At 41.6% G+C, this 13,727-nt stretch overlaps 1 protein-coding gene across 3 annotated transcripts in view; it reads left to right on the top strand.

The window, feature by feature from the left end:
* Positions 1-13,727, top strand: part of fbxo9 (F-box protein 9) — a 148,365-nt gene that overhangs the window by 96,163 nt on the left and 38,475 nt on the right. For all 3 annotated transcript variants that reach the window (XM_070884904.1, XM_070884903.1, XM_070884905.1), the window contains exons 7-8: positions 2,830-2,944; positions 3,608-3,726. In XM_070884904.1, coding sequence (XP_070741005.1) covers positions 2,830-2,944; positions 3,608-3,726 — 234 coding nt within the window. The remainder of the gene's footprint in view (positions 1-2,829; positions 2,945-3,607; positions 3,727-13,727) is intronic.

Below are 13,727 nucleotides of genomic sequence, written 5' to 3'. Positions count from 1 at the left end.
AAATATTCTATTTATATACCACCTCTCTACACTGTAGAGCTTAAGCTTCCCTACTCTTTTCTCATATCTGGTCACCATTACATTGGCATCAAGCTTGTTGCTCTTTGCTGCATCATAAGAATTAGAAGCAGAAGTAGGCCATACGACCCCTCATGCTAGCTCCGCCATTTAATAAGATCATGGCTGATCTTTGACCTCAACTCCACATTCCTGCCCAATCTCCATAGCTCTTGTTCCCCTAGAATCCAAAAGTCTTATCTATCTCAGCCTTGAATATGCTCAATGATTCAGCATCCACAGCCCATTGGGGTAGAGAATTCCAAAGATTCACAACCCTCTGAGTGAAGAAATTCCTCCTCATCTCAGTCTTAAATGGCTGACCCCTTATCCTGAGACTATGTCCCCTAATTCTAGACTCTCCAGCCTGGGGAAACAATCTCTCGGCATCTACCCTGTCCATCACCCACAGATTTTATATCTTTCAATGAGATCGCTTCTCATTTTTCTAAACTTCAGAGAGTACAGGCCGAATCTACTCAATCTCTCCTCAGGACAACCCTCTCATCCCAGGAATCAGTCTAGTGAACCTTTGTTGCATTGCTTCCAAGGCAAGTACATCCTTTCTCAGATAAGGACACCAAAACTGTGCATAGTTCTCCAGGTGTGGTCTCATCAAAGCCCTGTTCAGTTATTGCAAGAATTCCTTGTACTCAACTCCCTTGGAATAAAGGCCAACATGCCATTTGCCTTCCTAATTGCTTGGTGTACCTACATGCTAACTCTCTGCTCCCTTTACGAGAACACCTAAATCTCTCTGAACACCAACATTCAATAGTTTCTCACCATTTAAAAAAAACATTCTATTCTATGTTTCCTACCAAAGTGAATAACCTCATAGTTCTCCACATTATACTCCATCTGTTACCGTATTGTCCACTAACTTAAGCTGCCTATATCCCTTTGTAAGCTCTTGTCTTCCTCACAGCTTACTTTCCCACCTAACTTTGTATCATCAGCAAACTTAGATACATTGCACTCAGTCCTTTCATCTATGTAATTAATATAAATTGTAAATAGCTGAGACCAAAGCACTGATCCTTGTGACATCCCACTAGTTACAGTCTGCCAACCTGAAAATGATACGTTTTTCCATACTCTCTGATTTTCTATCTGTTAACCAAACCTCTATCCGTACAAATATATGACCCCCAACCCCATGAGCCCTTATCTTGCATATTAACCTTTTATGTGGCACCTTATCGATGCCTTTTGGAAATCTAAATATACTACATCCACTGGTTCCCCTTCATTTATCCTGCCAGTTACATCCTTAAAAAACTTAATAAATTTAGAGATTTCCCATTCATAAAACCATGTTGACTGTGTTTAATCGTATTTTGATTTTCTAAATAACCTGTTACTACTTCCTTAGTTGTCGGGAAAATGCTGGAATCTATTATTAATGTCTGGCTGACTGGCCTGTAGTTTTCTCGTTCCCTCCCTTCTTGAATAGCGGGGATTACATTTTCTACCTTCGAATCCACTGGGACCGTTCTAGAATCTAGGGAATTTTGGAAGATCGCAGCCAATGCATCCACTGTTTCTGCAGCAACCTCTTTTAGAACACTATCATGTATGCCATCAGGTCCATAGGATTTATGACTTTTAGTCCCATTAGTTTTTCAAGAATCTTTACTCTACTGATCTTAATTACGTTAAGTACCTCACTGTCATTAGCTCCTTGGTTTCCCACTATTTTTGGTATGCTTTTTGAGTCTTCTACTGTGAAGACAGATACAAAATATTTGTTTAAAGTCTCTGCCATTTCCTTATTCCCCATTATAATTTCTCCTGTCTCAGCCTCTGTGGAATCAACGCTTACTTTTGCTGCTACTCTTCCTTTTTACATACTTATAGAAGCTCTTACAATCTGTTTTTGTATTTCTTGCTAGTTTACTCATCCTTGTCAATGTGTACATTCCCCTTTTATAGTGTGATGACTAAAACTAAACATGGTTCCTTCATTGTCACTGGGTCATAATCATGGAATTTCCTATCTAACCCCATCATGAGAACATCACTGCAAAGACTGCAGCAGTTCAAGAAGACTTCATGGACAGGTGATAAATGTGGTCTTGCCAATGTTGCCCACATGCTGAGAACAAATAAATAAAGTACTTGGAAGTGTTGCTTGAATTATAAACCCTTAGAATATCTTCTGTTTTCTTGTACTTTAATGTTCAAATTATATATCTCTGCATTCTATTAGCTTTATATTTGCTTCATCACATTGTCTAGACAATTAATGAAAGAAAGAAATCTGCTTTTACAACTTGATCCCTTTTATAATATTCTTATGCTAGTTATATTTCATAAAATGTTTTTAAAACTGTAACTTGTTTGCATTTGTCTAAATCCTCCTGCAAGTTGATAATTGTATCCTCATGAAATAAGGCTAGCATCTAAAATTATTGGTGTGAAAAATAAAGCAGCCTTGGAATAAAAGAAAGACTTGCATTTATATAGCACCTTTCATGACCATTGGCTATCTCAAAGCGCTTTGCAGCCAATGAAATACTTTTTGAGTGTAATCACTTGCAATGTATAAGGATTTGGTTATCGCAGGAGTCTATAGAGTATTTTACTAACTATTTTCTAATTTCAAAATATCAGATTTAATGCATTTATTATTTAATTCTGCATTTGGATTACGGAAATATGTAGTCTTGGTCCAGTTTTTGAGATGACTCAGTTGTAACATACGTACAAAATAGTGACTGCATCAGGTTTGTTTCCTTTTAATTTTCAAAATGTTTTATCGTTTTGCAGAGCTCCCTTTTGAAGTCCTCGTGTATATATTTCGATGGGTTGTGTCAAGTGATTTGGACCTACGATCCCTCGAGCAATTGTCCATGGTCTGTCGAGCATTTTACATTTGTGCAAGGTACAATTTATGAATGAACAACCTGTACAAGGATTCATTCTTTATTGATTTAGTTAGAAAAGTGATCAGATTTAAAGTTTTGCTTGTGAGATTTTTTAAGAAAATTAAGTAGGTATAGTGTATATGTACCATGTAATGTGGCGATCATACAGATTACTAAGGTTTTCTGATCTGTGAAGAGTGCTGATTTCACCCAAGTTGCACTGGGGCCGCTGCATTTATCCTCAGCAGCCATGGTCCAAGTTTCCTCTCATCATTATCCATATGTTCAGATCAGATATTTTCAGAATGACTGGAAGTATGAGATGCTGCTCTTGAGACTTGATTGGAGCAGCGTGAAAGGCCAAAGACAGAGAGATATAATGGGAATAGGGATTAAATTGGAGATCTGAATAGATGTCTGAATCATACTTACAGACACTTCAAATGCTTGATAAAATGTCACATAATCTGCTTTCGGCCTCACCATAAACTGTGAATGCGCCAAATTAGTTTAGCAGAAATACAAGTAAATCACGTGGAAAATGTGTTTGGAGCCTCCGACAGTGATGAGGGAAGAAGCAGATGGACAGATCTTTATGCATAAAAGACTTTGCAGTTGGTAATTAGTGGCTGAAGCAGTTGATTTTTACAAGTTTCATTTTATTAATTTCTCTTTGTCAGAGATCCTGAAATCTGGCGCTTGGCCTGCTTGAAGGTATGGGGTAGAGCGTGCAGTAGCTTGGTCCTGTACACTTCCTGGAGACAGATGTTTCTAGAAAGACCTCGTGTCCGATTTGATGGTGAGTTGATAATGAGCAACCTAAATTTTAACTTTGTGGTTGTGTCGATTGTATAACTGTAGAAGAATCTTTCATTTGCTTTGGTGATACTGATTTAGTTGCTATTGGTGTCTGACAATCTCTCCATGAAATTTGCAACATTTAAAATGTTTGAAATCCTTTCAGTGATTTAGAAAATATGGTACATGAGACATTTCAAGGTTGTTTGCACAGCCGCAGAGATTTTGTTTACCTGTTCATTTTTAAAGAGTTCATCATTTTGCTTTGGTGCACATTTGCTCCACAGTGTTATCGAATCATTAATTGTGAAATAGACTTTGCTGAGGAGGATGTTAAAATTAATTCCATGAGAGTATATGTAGAAATATATCGTCATTTAGAGTAATCTCGAAACATTTTCAAATAGTATATTTCTCTAGCTTCCCCTTTTTCTATATTCTGACTCTTTTTGGCGGTTCATAGTTACTGTTTTGGATTACATATTTACATTATCCAGTTCCTGATGTCAAAAATCTGTTTCCTGTTTAGAATATAATTATGTGGAGCTTATCAAATGTAATACAAACTCCATTATGAAGTGATTTGCATTGTTTAAAGAATTTAACTTTGCAGTAATAACTTAAAATGTAGCACCTTCAATTCATTTTAGAATTGTATATACTGAAAATACAGGTACACCCGCCGATTCACACCGCCCGCGGCCCCCGGCAGTGCATTTTTTACCGGTTTCCTCGTCCCTCGCCGCCCAATGTCGCCATCTTGGCTGCCTCAAAAATGTCCAGTTTTCGGACAGCCGGATTCGGGACGTTATACGCTGTATAAACTTTCTGCTGTTTATTCTTCACTTGTTCTCTTATGGTGGGAATAATAAATCACCAAATCCTGCAGCCAAAGGGTTTAGATGCCTATTGTTTCATATATATATTTTTTAATTATTACTTCTCTCCAATCTATCTAAGCTGTACGTTTCATTTATTTAGATGACGCCTGCATGACTAGACATGATTTGTGTGTCATACAATACATTTGCAAATGTATTTTGTTAAATATAATTTATTAAAAGTCTTGCATATAGTGCACATTTTCACACAGGTCATGTAACATGGTGCAATATCGCCTGTAAATGGTGCAACAAACAATATCACCCTCAATCAAAGGCAGATCTGTTGTGTCCTGCAGACTGGTTCATTCTTACCACAGTTGACTCCCAGCCGTCACTTTTATTTTCTCAGAAAAGCCAATTGAAGTCCAGACATTTCTCCAGTGAGGAGAAAAAATCTGATAACATCTAATTAATGACATTGACAAAGACCTTGATGTAGTTTGCTAACCTGTCCCTTAACCGGTGTGTGGTGTAGGGAGACCAAAAGTGGGGGAATGGAGAAAAAAATAAATGCATTACAGAAAGAATTCCAGAATGTGAAGTGCAATCCCATTAACAGTTTCCAAAGTTTTAATTTCAGAAATGTTAGTGCCAGATTGTGGCATGTACAACAATGGGAAGATCCAGGTGTGCTGTATGCCTGACATCTCTTTTCAACATGTAACAAATGGTATAACATACCTTAATGTAAACATTCTAGTGTTTAACAAAAGTATAGCTGAAGGAATTCACGAGCACAATACCAGTATCAGAAAATATAAAATGTTAGTTCTGATCTGTACTGAATGTACTAAAAATGTAAATGTCTCTTGTTAAAAGAGAGTCTCTTAGGATCAGGATTTTAATTTTTTTCTAACTGTTCGTAAAGGTTTTCTTTTTCTCTTTCTCCCCTCCTACTCATTTCCTTTGAAGGTGTTGACTCCTGGTCCGATACTATCCTCACCCAAATGGCCATACATTATGTGTGAAACTGGCCAGTGAATGTCCATATAGGGCACTTGATAATGGAGGGGCTTAATAGCTGAGCCACAATGTCCTCACCTGATGTCCCTATGTGCAGTTTCAGCTGCAGTTGTTGAATTTTGGGAGTTGCAACCCTGACAGATTCTCCCGTCACTGGCAAACTTCAGTTCCTGTACCACCTGCCCACTGGGATTGGCTAATTCAGCACAGACTGAATCCCAGGATTTTTCAAATGTCTAAGTTGTCTACTCACTACCTCAAATAGCTGAACCATTGGGGAAGCCGAGAGATCCTTATTATTTGCTTTCTTTAAATTGGCATGAAAGCTGTCTGCAGTAGTAAAGATCTGATTAGATGAAGCACAAATAACTATATAGGGTGTGGAGAAGCAGAAGTCCACTGATGGCATGATGCTGTGCATCTTCAAAGGTGCCGGTTTAAAGGAGGAGTTTTTTTCTATTGATTGCTGGGCTTAGATCATTGTTGATGGTATGTGGAAGAGATCTGCAGGTAAAGATTGACTTCTATTATTTTTATAAATAATCTATATCTCTTTGTCATAAAGTTTCTTGTATCTGTTTTGTACATCAAAATCATCACCAACATTAAGCCATTAGTTAGTTCTCCTTTTACATCCTAGCTAAGTGGTTTAAGACTTTCTGCTTTTTTGGTGTGTTTTTTAAGAAAAGAAAATATTTTACAAAGTTACTCCACAGTTTTCTCACATACAGGATAATTGACACAGCATGGCTGCGCACACATTGGGAACTGCATATTGTTTGTGCTTCATGAGAATATAGAACATAGAAACATAGAAATTTACAATGCAGAAGGAGGCAATTTCGGCCCATCGTGTCTGCGCCGGCCGACAAAGAGCCGCACGGCCCTTGATCAGCAGTCCTAAAGGTTACATATAAACCTATGAACATTGACGGAAAGGCAAAGAGCACCCAGCCCAACCAGTCACACAACTGCGACACCCCTTATACTGAAAACATCTACACTGCAACCCAACCGGAGCCATGTGATCTGCTGGGAGAGGCAAAAACCAGATTAAAAACCCAGGCCAATTTAGGGAGAAAAAAAATCTGGGAAAATTCCTCTCCGACCCGTCCAGGAGATTACCCTGGCTGTATTCTATTCCCTGCAGTACTTACCATTATATCTGCGCCGTCCAACAAAAGGTCATCCAATCTAATCCCAATTACCAGCTCTAGGTCTGTAATCCTGCAGGTTACGGCACCTCAAGTGCCCATCTCTTAAAAGTGGTGAGGGTTTCTGCATCCACCACTCTTCCAGACAGCGAGTTCCAGATCCCCACAACCCTCTGCGTAAAGAAGCCCCCCCTCAAATCCCCTCTCAATCTTCCACCACCCACCTTAAAACTATGCTCCCTTGTAATAGACCCCTCCACCAATGGCAATAGACCCTTACTATCCACTATGTCCAGGCCCCTCAATATTTTGTACACCTCAATGAGGTCTGCTCTCAAGCTCCTCTGTTCCAATGAGAACAAACCCAGCCTATCCAATCTGACCTCATAACTAAGATTTTCCAATCCAGGCAGCATCCTAGTAAATCTCCTCTGCACCTTCTCCAGTGCAATCACGTCCTTACTATAATACGGCGACCAGAACTGTACGCAATACTCCAGCTGTGGCCTGTTTTGAGTACTGTTGAGGGGGATGACTCTTCAGGGGAGGGCAGCAGCAGCCAAGTTCATGGCACCGTGGCTGGCTCTGCTGCACAGGAGGACAAGAAAAAGAGTGGGACAGCAATAGTGATAGGGGATTCAATGGTGAGGGGAATAGATAGGCGTTTCTGCGGCCGTGACCGAGACTCCAGGATGGTATGTTGCCTCCCTGGTGCAAGGGTCAAGGATGTCTCGGAGCGGGTGCAGGACATTCTGAAATGGGAGGGAGAACAGCCAGTTGTCGTGGTGCACATTGGTACCAACGACATAGGTAAAAAAAGGGATGAGGTCCTACGAAACGAATTTAAGGAGTGAGGAGCGAAATTAAAAAGTAGGACCTCAAAAGTAGTAATCTCGGGATTGCTACCAGTGCCACGTGATAGTCAGAGTAGGAATCGCAGGATAGCGCAGATGAATACGTGGCTTGAGCAGTGGTGCAGCAGGGAGGGATTCAAATTCCTGGGGCATTGGGACCGGTTCTGGGGGAGGTGGGACCAGTACAAACCAGACGGTCTGCACCTGGGCAGGACCGGAACCAATGTCCTAGGGGGAGTGTTTGCTAATGCTGTTGGGGAGGATTTAAACTAATATGGCAGGGGGATGGGAACCAATGCAGGGAGACAGAGGGAAACAAAAAGGAGGCAAAAGCAAAAGACAGAAAGGAGATGAGGAAAAGTGAAGGGCGGAGAAACCCAAGGCAAAGAACAAAAAGGGCCACTGTACAGCAAAATTCTAAAAGGACAAAGGGTGTTAAAAAAACAAGCCTGAAGGCTTTGTGTCTTAATGCAAGGAGTATCCGCAATAAGGTGGATGAATTAATTGTGCAAATAGATGTTAATAAATATGATGTGATTGGGATTACGGAGACGTGGCTCCAGGATGATCAGGGCTGGGAACTCAACATTCAGGGGTATTCAACATTCAGGAAGGATAGAATAAAAGGAAAAGGAGGTGGGGTAGCATTGTTGGTTAAAGAGGAGATTAATGCAATAGTTAGGAAAGACATTAGCTTGGATGATGTGGAATCTATATGGGTAGAGCTGCAGAACACCAAAGGGCAAAAAACGTTCGTAGGAGTTGTGTACAGACCTCCAAACAGTAATAGGGATGTTGGGGAGGGCATCAAACAGGAAATTAGGGGTGCATGCAATAAAGGTGTAGCAGTTATAATGGGTGACTTTAATATGCACATAGATTGGGCTAGCCAAACTGGAAGCAATACGGTGGAGGAGGATTTCCTGGAGTGCATAAGGGATGGTTTTCTAGACCAATATGTTGAGGAACCAACTAGGGGGGAGGCCATCTTAGACTGGGTGTTGTGTAATGAGAGAGGATTATTTAGCAATGTCATTGTGCGAGGCCCCTTGGGGAAGAGTGACCATAATATGGTGGAATTCTGCATTAGGATGGAGAATGAAACAGTTAATTCAGAGACCAAGGTCCAGAACTTAAAGAAGGCTAACTTTGAAGGTATGAGGCGTGAATTGGCTAGGATAGATTGGCGAATGATACTTAGGGGGTTGACTGTGGATGGGCAATGGCAGACATTTAGAGACCGCATGGATGAATTACAACAATTGTACATTCCTGTCTGGCGTAAAAATAAAAAAGGGAAGGGTGGCTCAACCGTGGCTATCTAGGGAAATCAGGGATAGTATTAAAGCCAAGGAAGTGGCATACAAATTGGCCAGAAATAGCAGCGAACCTGGGGACTGGGAGAAATTTAGAACTCAGCAGAGGAGGACAAAGGGTTTGATTAGGGCAGGGAAAATGGAGTACGAGAAGAACTTGCAGGGAACATTAAGGCGGATTGCAAAAGTTTCTATAGGTATGTAAAGAGAAAAAGGTTAGTAAAGACAAATGTAGGTCCCCTGCAGTCAGAATCAGGGGAAGTCATAACGGGGAACAAAGAAATGGCAGACCAATTGAACAAGTACTTTGGTTCGGTATTCACGAAGGAGGATACAAACAACCTTCCGGATATAAAAGGGGTCAGAGGGTCTAGTAAGGAGGGGGAACTGAGGGAAATCTTTATTAGTCGGGAAATTGTGTTGGGGAAATTGATGGGATTGAAGGCCGATAAATCCCTAGGGCCTGATGGACTGCATCCCAGAGTACTTAAGGAGGTGGCCTTGGAAATAGCGGATGCATTGACAGTCATTTTCCAACATTCCATTGACTCTGGATCAGTTCCTATGGAGTGGAGGGTAGCCAATGTAACCCCACTTTTTAAAAAAGGAGGGAGAGAGAAAACACGGAATTATAGACCGGTCAGCCTGACCTCAGTCGTGGGTAAAATGATGGAATCAATTATTAAGGATGTCATAGCAGTGCATCTGGAAAATGGTGACATGATAGGTCCAAGTCAGCATGGATTTGTGAAAGGGAAATCATGCTTGACAAATCTTCTGGAATTTTTTGAGGATGTTTCCAGTAAAGTGGACAAAGGAGAACCAGTTGATGTGGTATATTTGGACTTTCAGAAGGCTTTCGACAAGGTCCCACACAAGAGATTAATGTGCAAAGTTAAAGCACATGGGATTGGGGGTAGTGTGCTGACGTGGATTGAGAACTGGTTGTCAGACAGGAAGCAAAGAGTAGGAGTAAACGGGTACTTTTCAGAATGGCAGGCAGTGACTAGTGGGGTGCCGCAAGGTTCTGTGCTGGGGCCCCAGCTGTTTACATTGTACATTAATGATTTAGACGAGGGATTAAATGCAGTATCTCCAAATTTGCCGATGACACTAAGTTGGGTGGCAGTGTGAGCTGCGAGGAGGATGCTATTAGGCTGCAGAGTGACTTGGATAGGTTAGGTGAGTGGGCAAATGCATGGCAGATGAAGTATAATGTGGATAAATGTGAGGTTATCCACTTTGGTGGTAAAAACAGAGAGACAGACTATTATCTGTATGGTGACAGATTAGGAAAAGGGAAGGTGCAACGAGACCTGGGTGTCATGGTACATCAGTCATTGAAGGTTAGCATGCAGGTACAGCAGGCGGTTAAGAAAGCAAATGGCATGTTGGCCTTCATAGCGAGGGGATTTGAATACAGGGGCAGGGAGGTGTTGCTACAGTTGTACAGGGCCTTGGTGAGACCACACCTGGAGTATTGTGTACAATTTTGGTCTCCTAACTTGAGGAAGGACATTCTTGCTATTGAGGGAGTGCAGCGAAGATTCACCAGACTGATTCCCGGGATGGCGGGACTGACCTATCAAGAAAGACTGGATCAACTGGGCTTGTATTCACTGGAGTTCAGAAGAATGAGAGGGGACCTCATAGAAACGTTTAAAATTCTGACGGGTTTAGACAGGTTAGATGCAGGAAGAATGTTCCCAATGTTGGGGAAGTCCAGAACCAGGGGTCACAGTCTGAGGATAAGGGGTAAGCCATTTAGGACCGAGATGAGGAGAAACTTCTTCACCCAGAGAGTGGTGAACCTGTGGAATTCTCTACCACAGAAAGTTGTTGAGGCCAATTCACTAAATATATTCAAAAGGGAGTTAGATGAAGTCCTTACTACTCGGGGGATCAAGGGTTATGGCGAGAAAGCAGGAAGGGGGTACTGAAGTTTCATGTTCAGCCATGAACTCATTGAATGGCGGTGCAGGCTAGAAGGGCTGAATGGCCTGCTCCTGCACCTATTTTCTATGTTTCTATACAATTTAAGCATAACCTCCCTGCTATTATATTCCATGCCTCGGCCAATAAAGGCAAGCATTCCGTATGCCGCCTTAACCACCTTATCCACCTGACCTGCTACTTTCAGGGATCTGTGGACAAGCACTCCAAGGTCCCTTTGTTCATTTACACTATTAAGTAGCCTACCGCTTAATGTGTATACCCTTTCCTTATTAGCCCTCTCCAAGTGCATCACCACACACTTCTCTGAAATAAATTCCATTTGTCACTGCTCTGCCCACCTGACCAGTAGATTGATATCCTCCTGCAGCCCATGACTTTCCTCTTCATTATCAACCACACAGCCAATTTTAGTGTCGTCTGCAAACTTCTTAATCATACTCCCTATATTCAAATCTAAATTGTTGATATATACCACAAAAAGCAAGGGTCCCAGTACTGAGCCCTGCGGAACCCCACTGGAAACATCCTTCCAGTCACAAAAACATCCATCAATCATTACCCTTTGCTTCCTACCTCCGAGCCAATTTTGGATCCAACTTGCTACTTTTCCCTGGATCCCATGGGCTTTAATCTTCACGACCAATCTACCATGCGGGACCTTATGAAAAGCCTTGCTAAAGTCCATATATACTACTTTGTACACGCTACCCTCATCGACCCTCTTGGTTGCCTCCTCAAAAAATTCAATCAGGTTAGTCAAACACGATCTTCCCTTAACAAATCCGTGCTGACTGTCCCTAATTAATCCTTGCCTATCCAAATGCAGATTTATCCTGTCTTTCAGGAATTTTTCCAATAATTTTCTCACCACTGAGGTTAGGCTGACAGGCCTGTAATTACTCAGCCTATCCCTTTTTCCCTTCTTAAACAAGGGTTCTACATTAGCAGTCCTCCAATCCACTGGGACCATGCCCGTATCTAAAGAGGACTGGAAAATGATGGTCACGGTCTCTGCTATTTCCTCTTTTACTTCGCTCAACAGCCTGGGATGCATTTCATCCGAGCCTGGGGACTTATCTACTTTCAAAGCTGTTAAACCCCTTAATACTTCCTCTCTCAACATATTTATTTCATCCAGAATATCACACTCCTCCTCTATAGCAGTATCTGCATTACCTCTTTCGTTTGTTAAAACAGATGCAAAGTATTCGTTAAGAACCCCACCAACATTGTCCGCCTAAACACAAAGATTACCCTCATGGTCTCTTAATAGGCCTTACCCTTTCTTTAGTTACCCTCTTACTCTTAATATATTTATAGAACATCTTAGGGTTTTCCTTAATTTTACTGGCCAAGAATTTCTCGTGCTCTCTCTTAGCATTCCTAATATCCTTTTTAATTTTGCCTCTTAACTTTCTATATTCCTCTAAAGATCTAAAGTATTTAGCCGTTGATGTATGACATAAGCGTCCCTTTTTATCTTAATCCTCCCCTGCAAGTCCCTCGACATCCAGGGGGCTCTCGAATTATTTTTGCCAGCCTTTTTCTTTAAGGACACATGTTTGACCTGAGCATTCCGGATCTCCTCCTTGAATGCCTCCCATTGTGCCGACACTGATTTACCCACAAGTAGCTGTTTCCAGCCCATTATGGCCAAATCATTCCTTAACTGAGCAAAATTAGCTTTTCCCCAATTCGTAACTTTTATTCCAGGCCTATTCTTGTCCTTATCCATAACCAACGTGAATTTGACTGAATAATGGTCACTGGCACCCAAGTGCTCCCCCATTAATACCCCTTCAACCTGCCCAGCTTCATTCCTCAAAATCCAAGACCACCCCCTCTCGTGTTGGGCTTGCTACATACTGACTAAAAACATTTCTTGAATGCATCTCAAGAATTCCGCACCCTCTATACCCTTCACAATAAATTTGTCCCCATCAATATTTGGATAGTTAAAATCCCCTATTATTACTACCCTATGGTTTTTAAACTTCACAGCAATTTGCCTACATATTTGCTCCTCTATCTCCCTCCCGCTGTTTGGGGGTCTATAATACAGGCCCAGCAGTGTGATTGTCCCTTTTTTATATTTCAATTCGACCTATATGGCCTCATTTGATGATCCCTCTAACATATCATCCCTCCTCACCACTGTAATAGTTTCTTTAATCAGTACCGCAATCCCGCCCCCCTTTTTACCCCCCTCTCTATCTTGTCTAAAAATCCTGTAGCCAGGAATATTGATCTGCCAAACCTGCCCCTCTTTCAGCCATGTTTCTGTAATGGCTATAATGTCATACTCCCAAGTGTCTACCTGTGCTCTTAGCTCATCTGCCTTATTCGCTAAACTCCTTGCATTAAAGTATATATAATTCAGCACAGGAAGACCTTGCTTTCTACACACTAAGCCCTGTTTTCTCTGTCTTACAGATTCGCTTTCTCGATTCTTGCTATCCAACTTCTGCTTTACTTCCCTCCCTTTTGAATTCGTTCTCAGGTTTCCATCCCCCTACCAAGCTAGTTTAAACTCTCCCCAACAGCACTAACAAAACTCCCCACGAGGATATTGGTCCCGGCGCTGTTGAGGCGCAACCCGTCCGGTTTGTACAGGTCCCATCTCCCCAGAATATGATCAATTCCAAGAGATTTGGCTGAGTCGGGGAATCAAGTGTTCTGCCTACCTATATGGTCGGTCCAGAGCCGTTTGTGGGGTACTTGAATGGGGTTGTTAGTTTGTGATCCCATTCTGACTTTGGGAGGTGGTCTGAGTTATGTGGGCAGATCTCTCAAGTTCCAAATGGACTTCATGCATTATCCGTTCTGATTAGCATTCAGATGTTTCACCCACGTGTTTTGTTGTGGGCAGTTGTAT

This window comes from Pristiophorus japonicus, chromosome 7 (genome assembly GCF_044704955.1).
Source record: "Pristiophorus japonicus isolate sPriJap1 chromosome 7, sPriJap1.hap1, whole genome shotgun sequence".
Classification (NCBI taxonomy): domain Eukaryota; kingdom Metazoa; phylum Chordata; class Chondrichthyes; family Pristiophoridae; genus Pristiophorus; species Pristiophorus japonicus.
The sequence above is the reverse complement of the archived record's forward strand: the minus strand, read 5'-3'. Positions and strand labels throughout refer to the sequence as shown.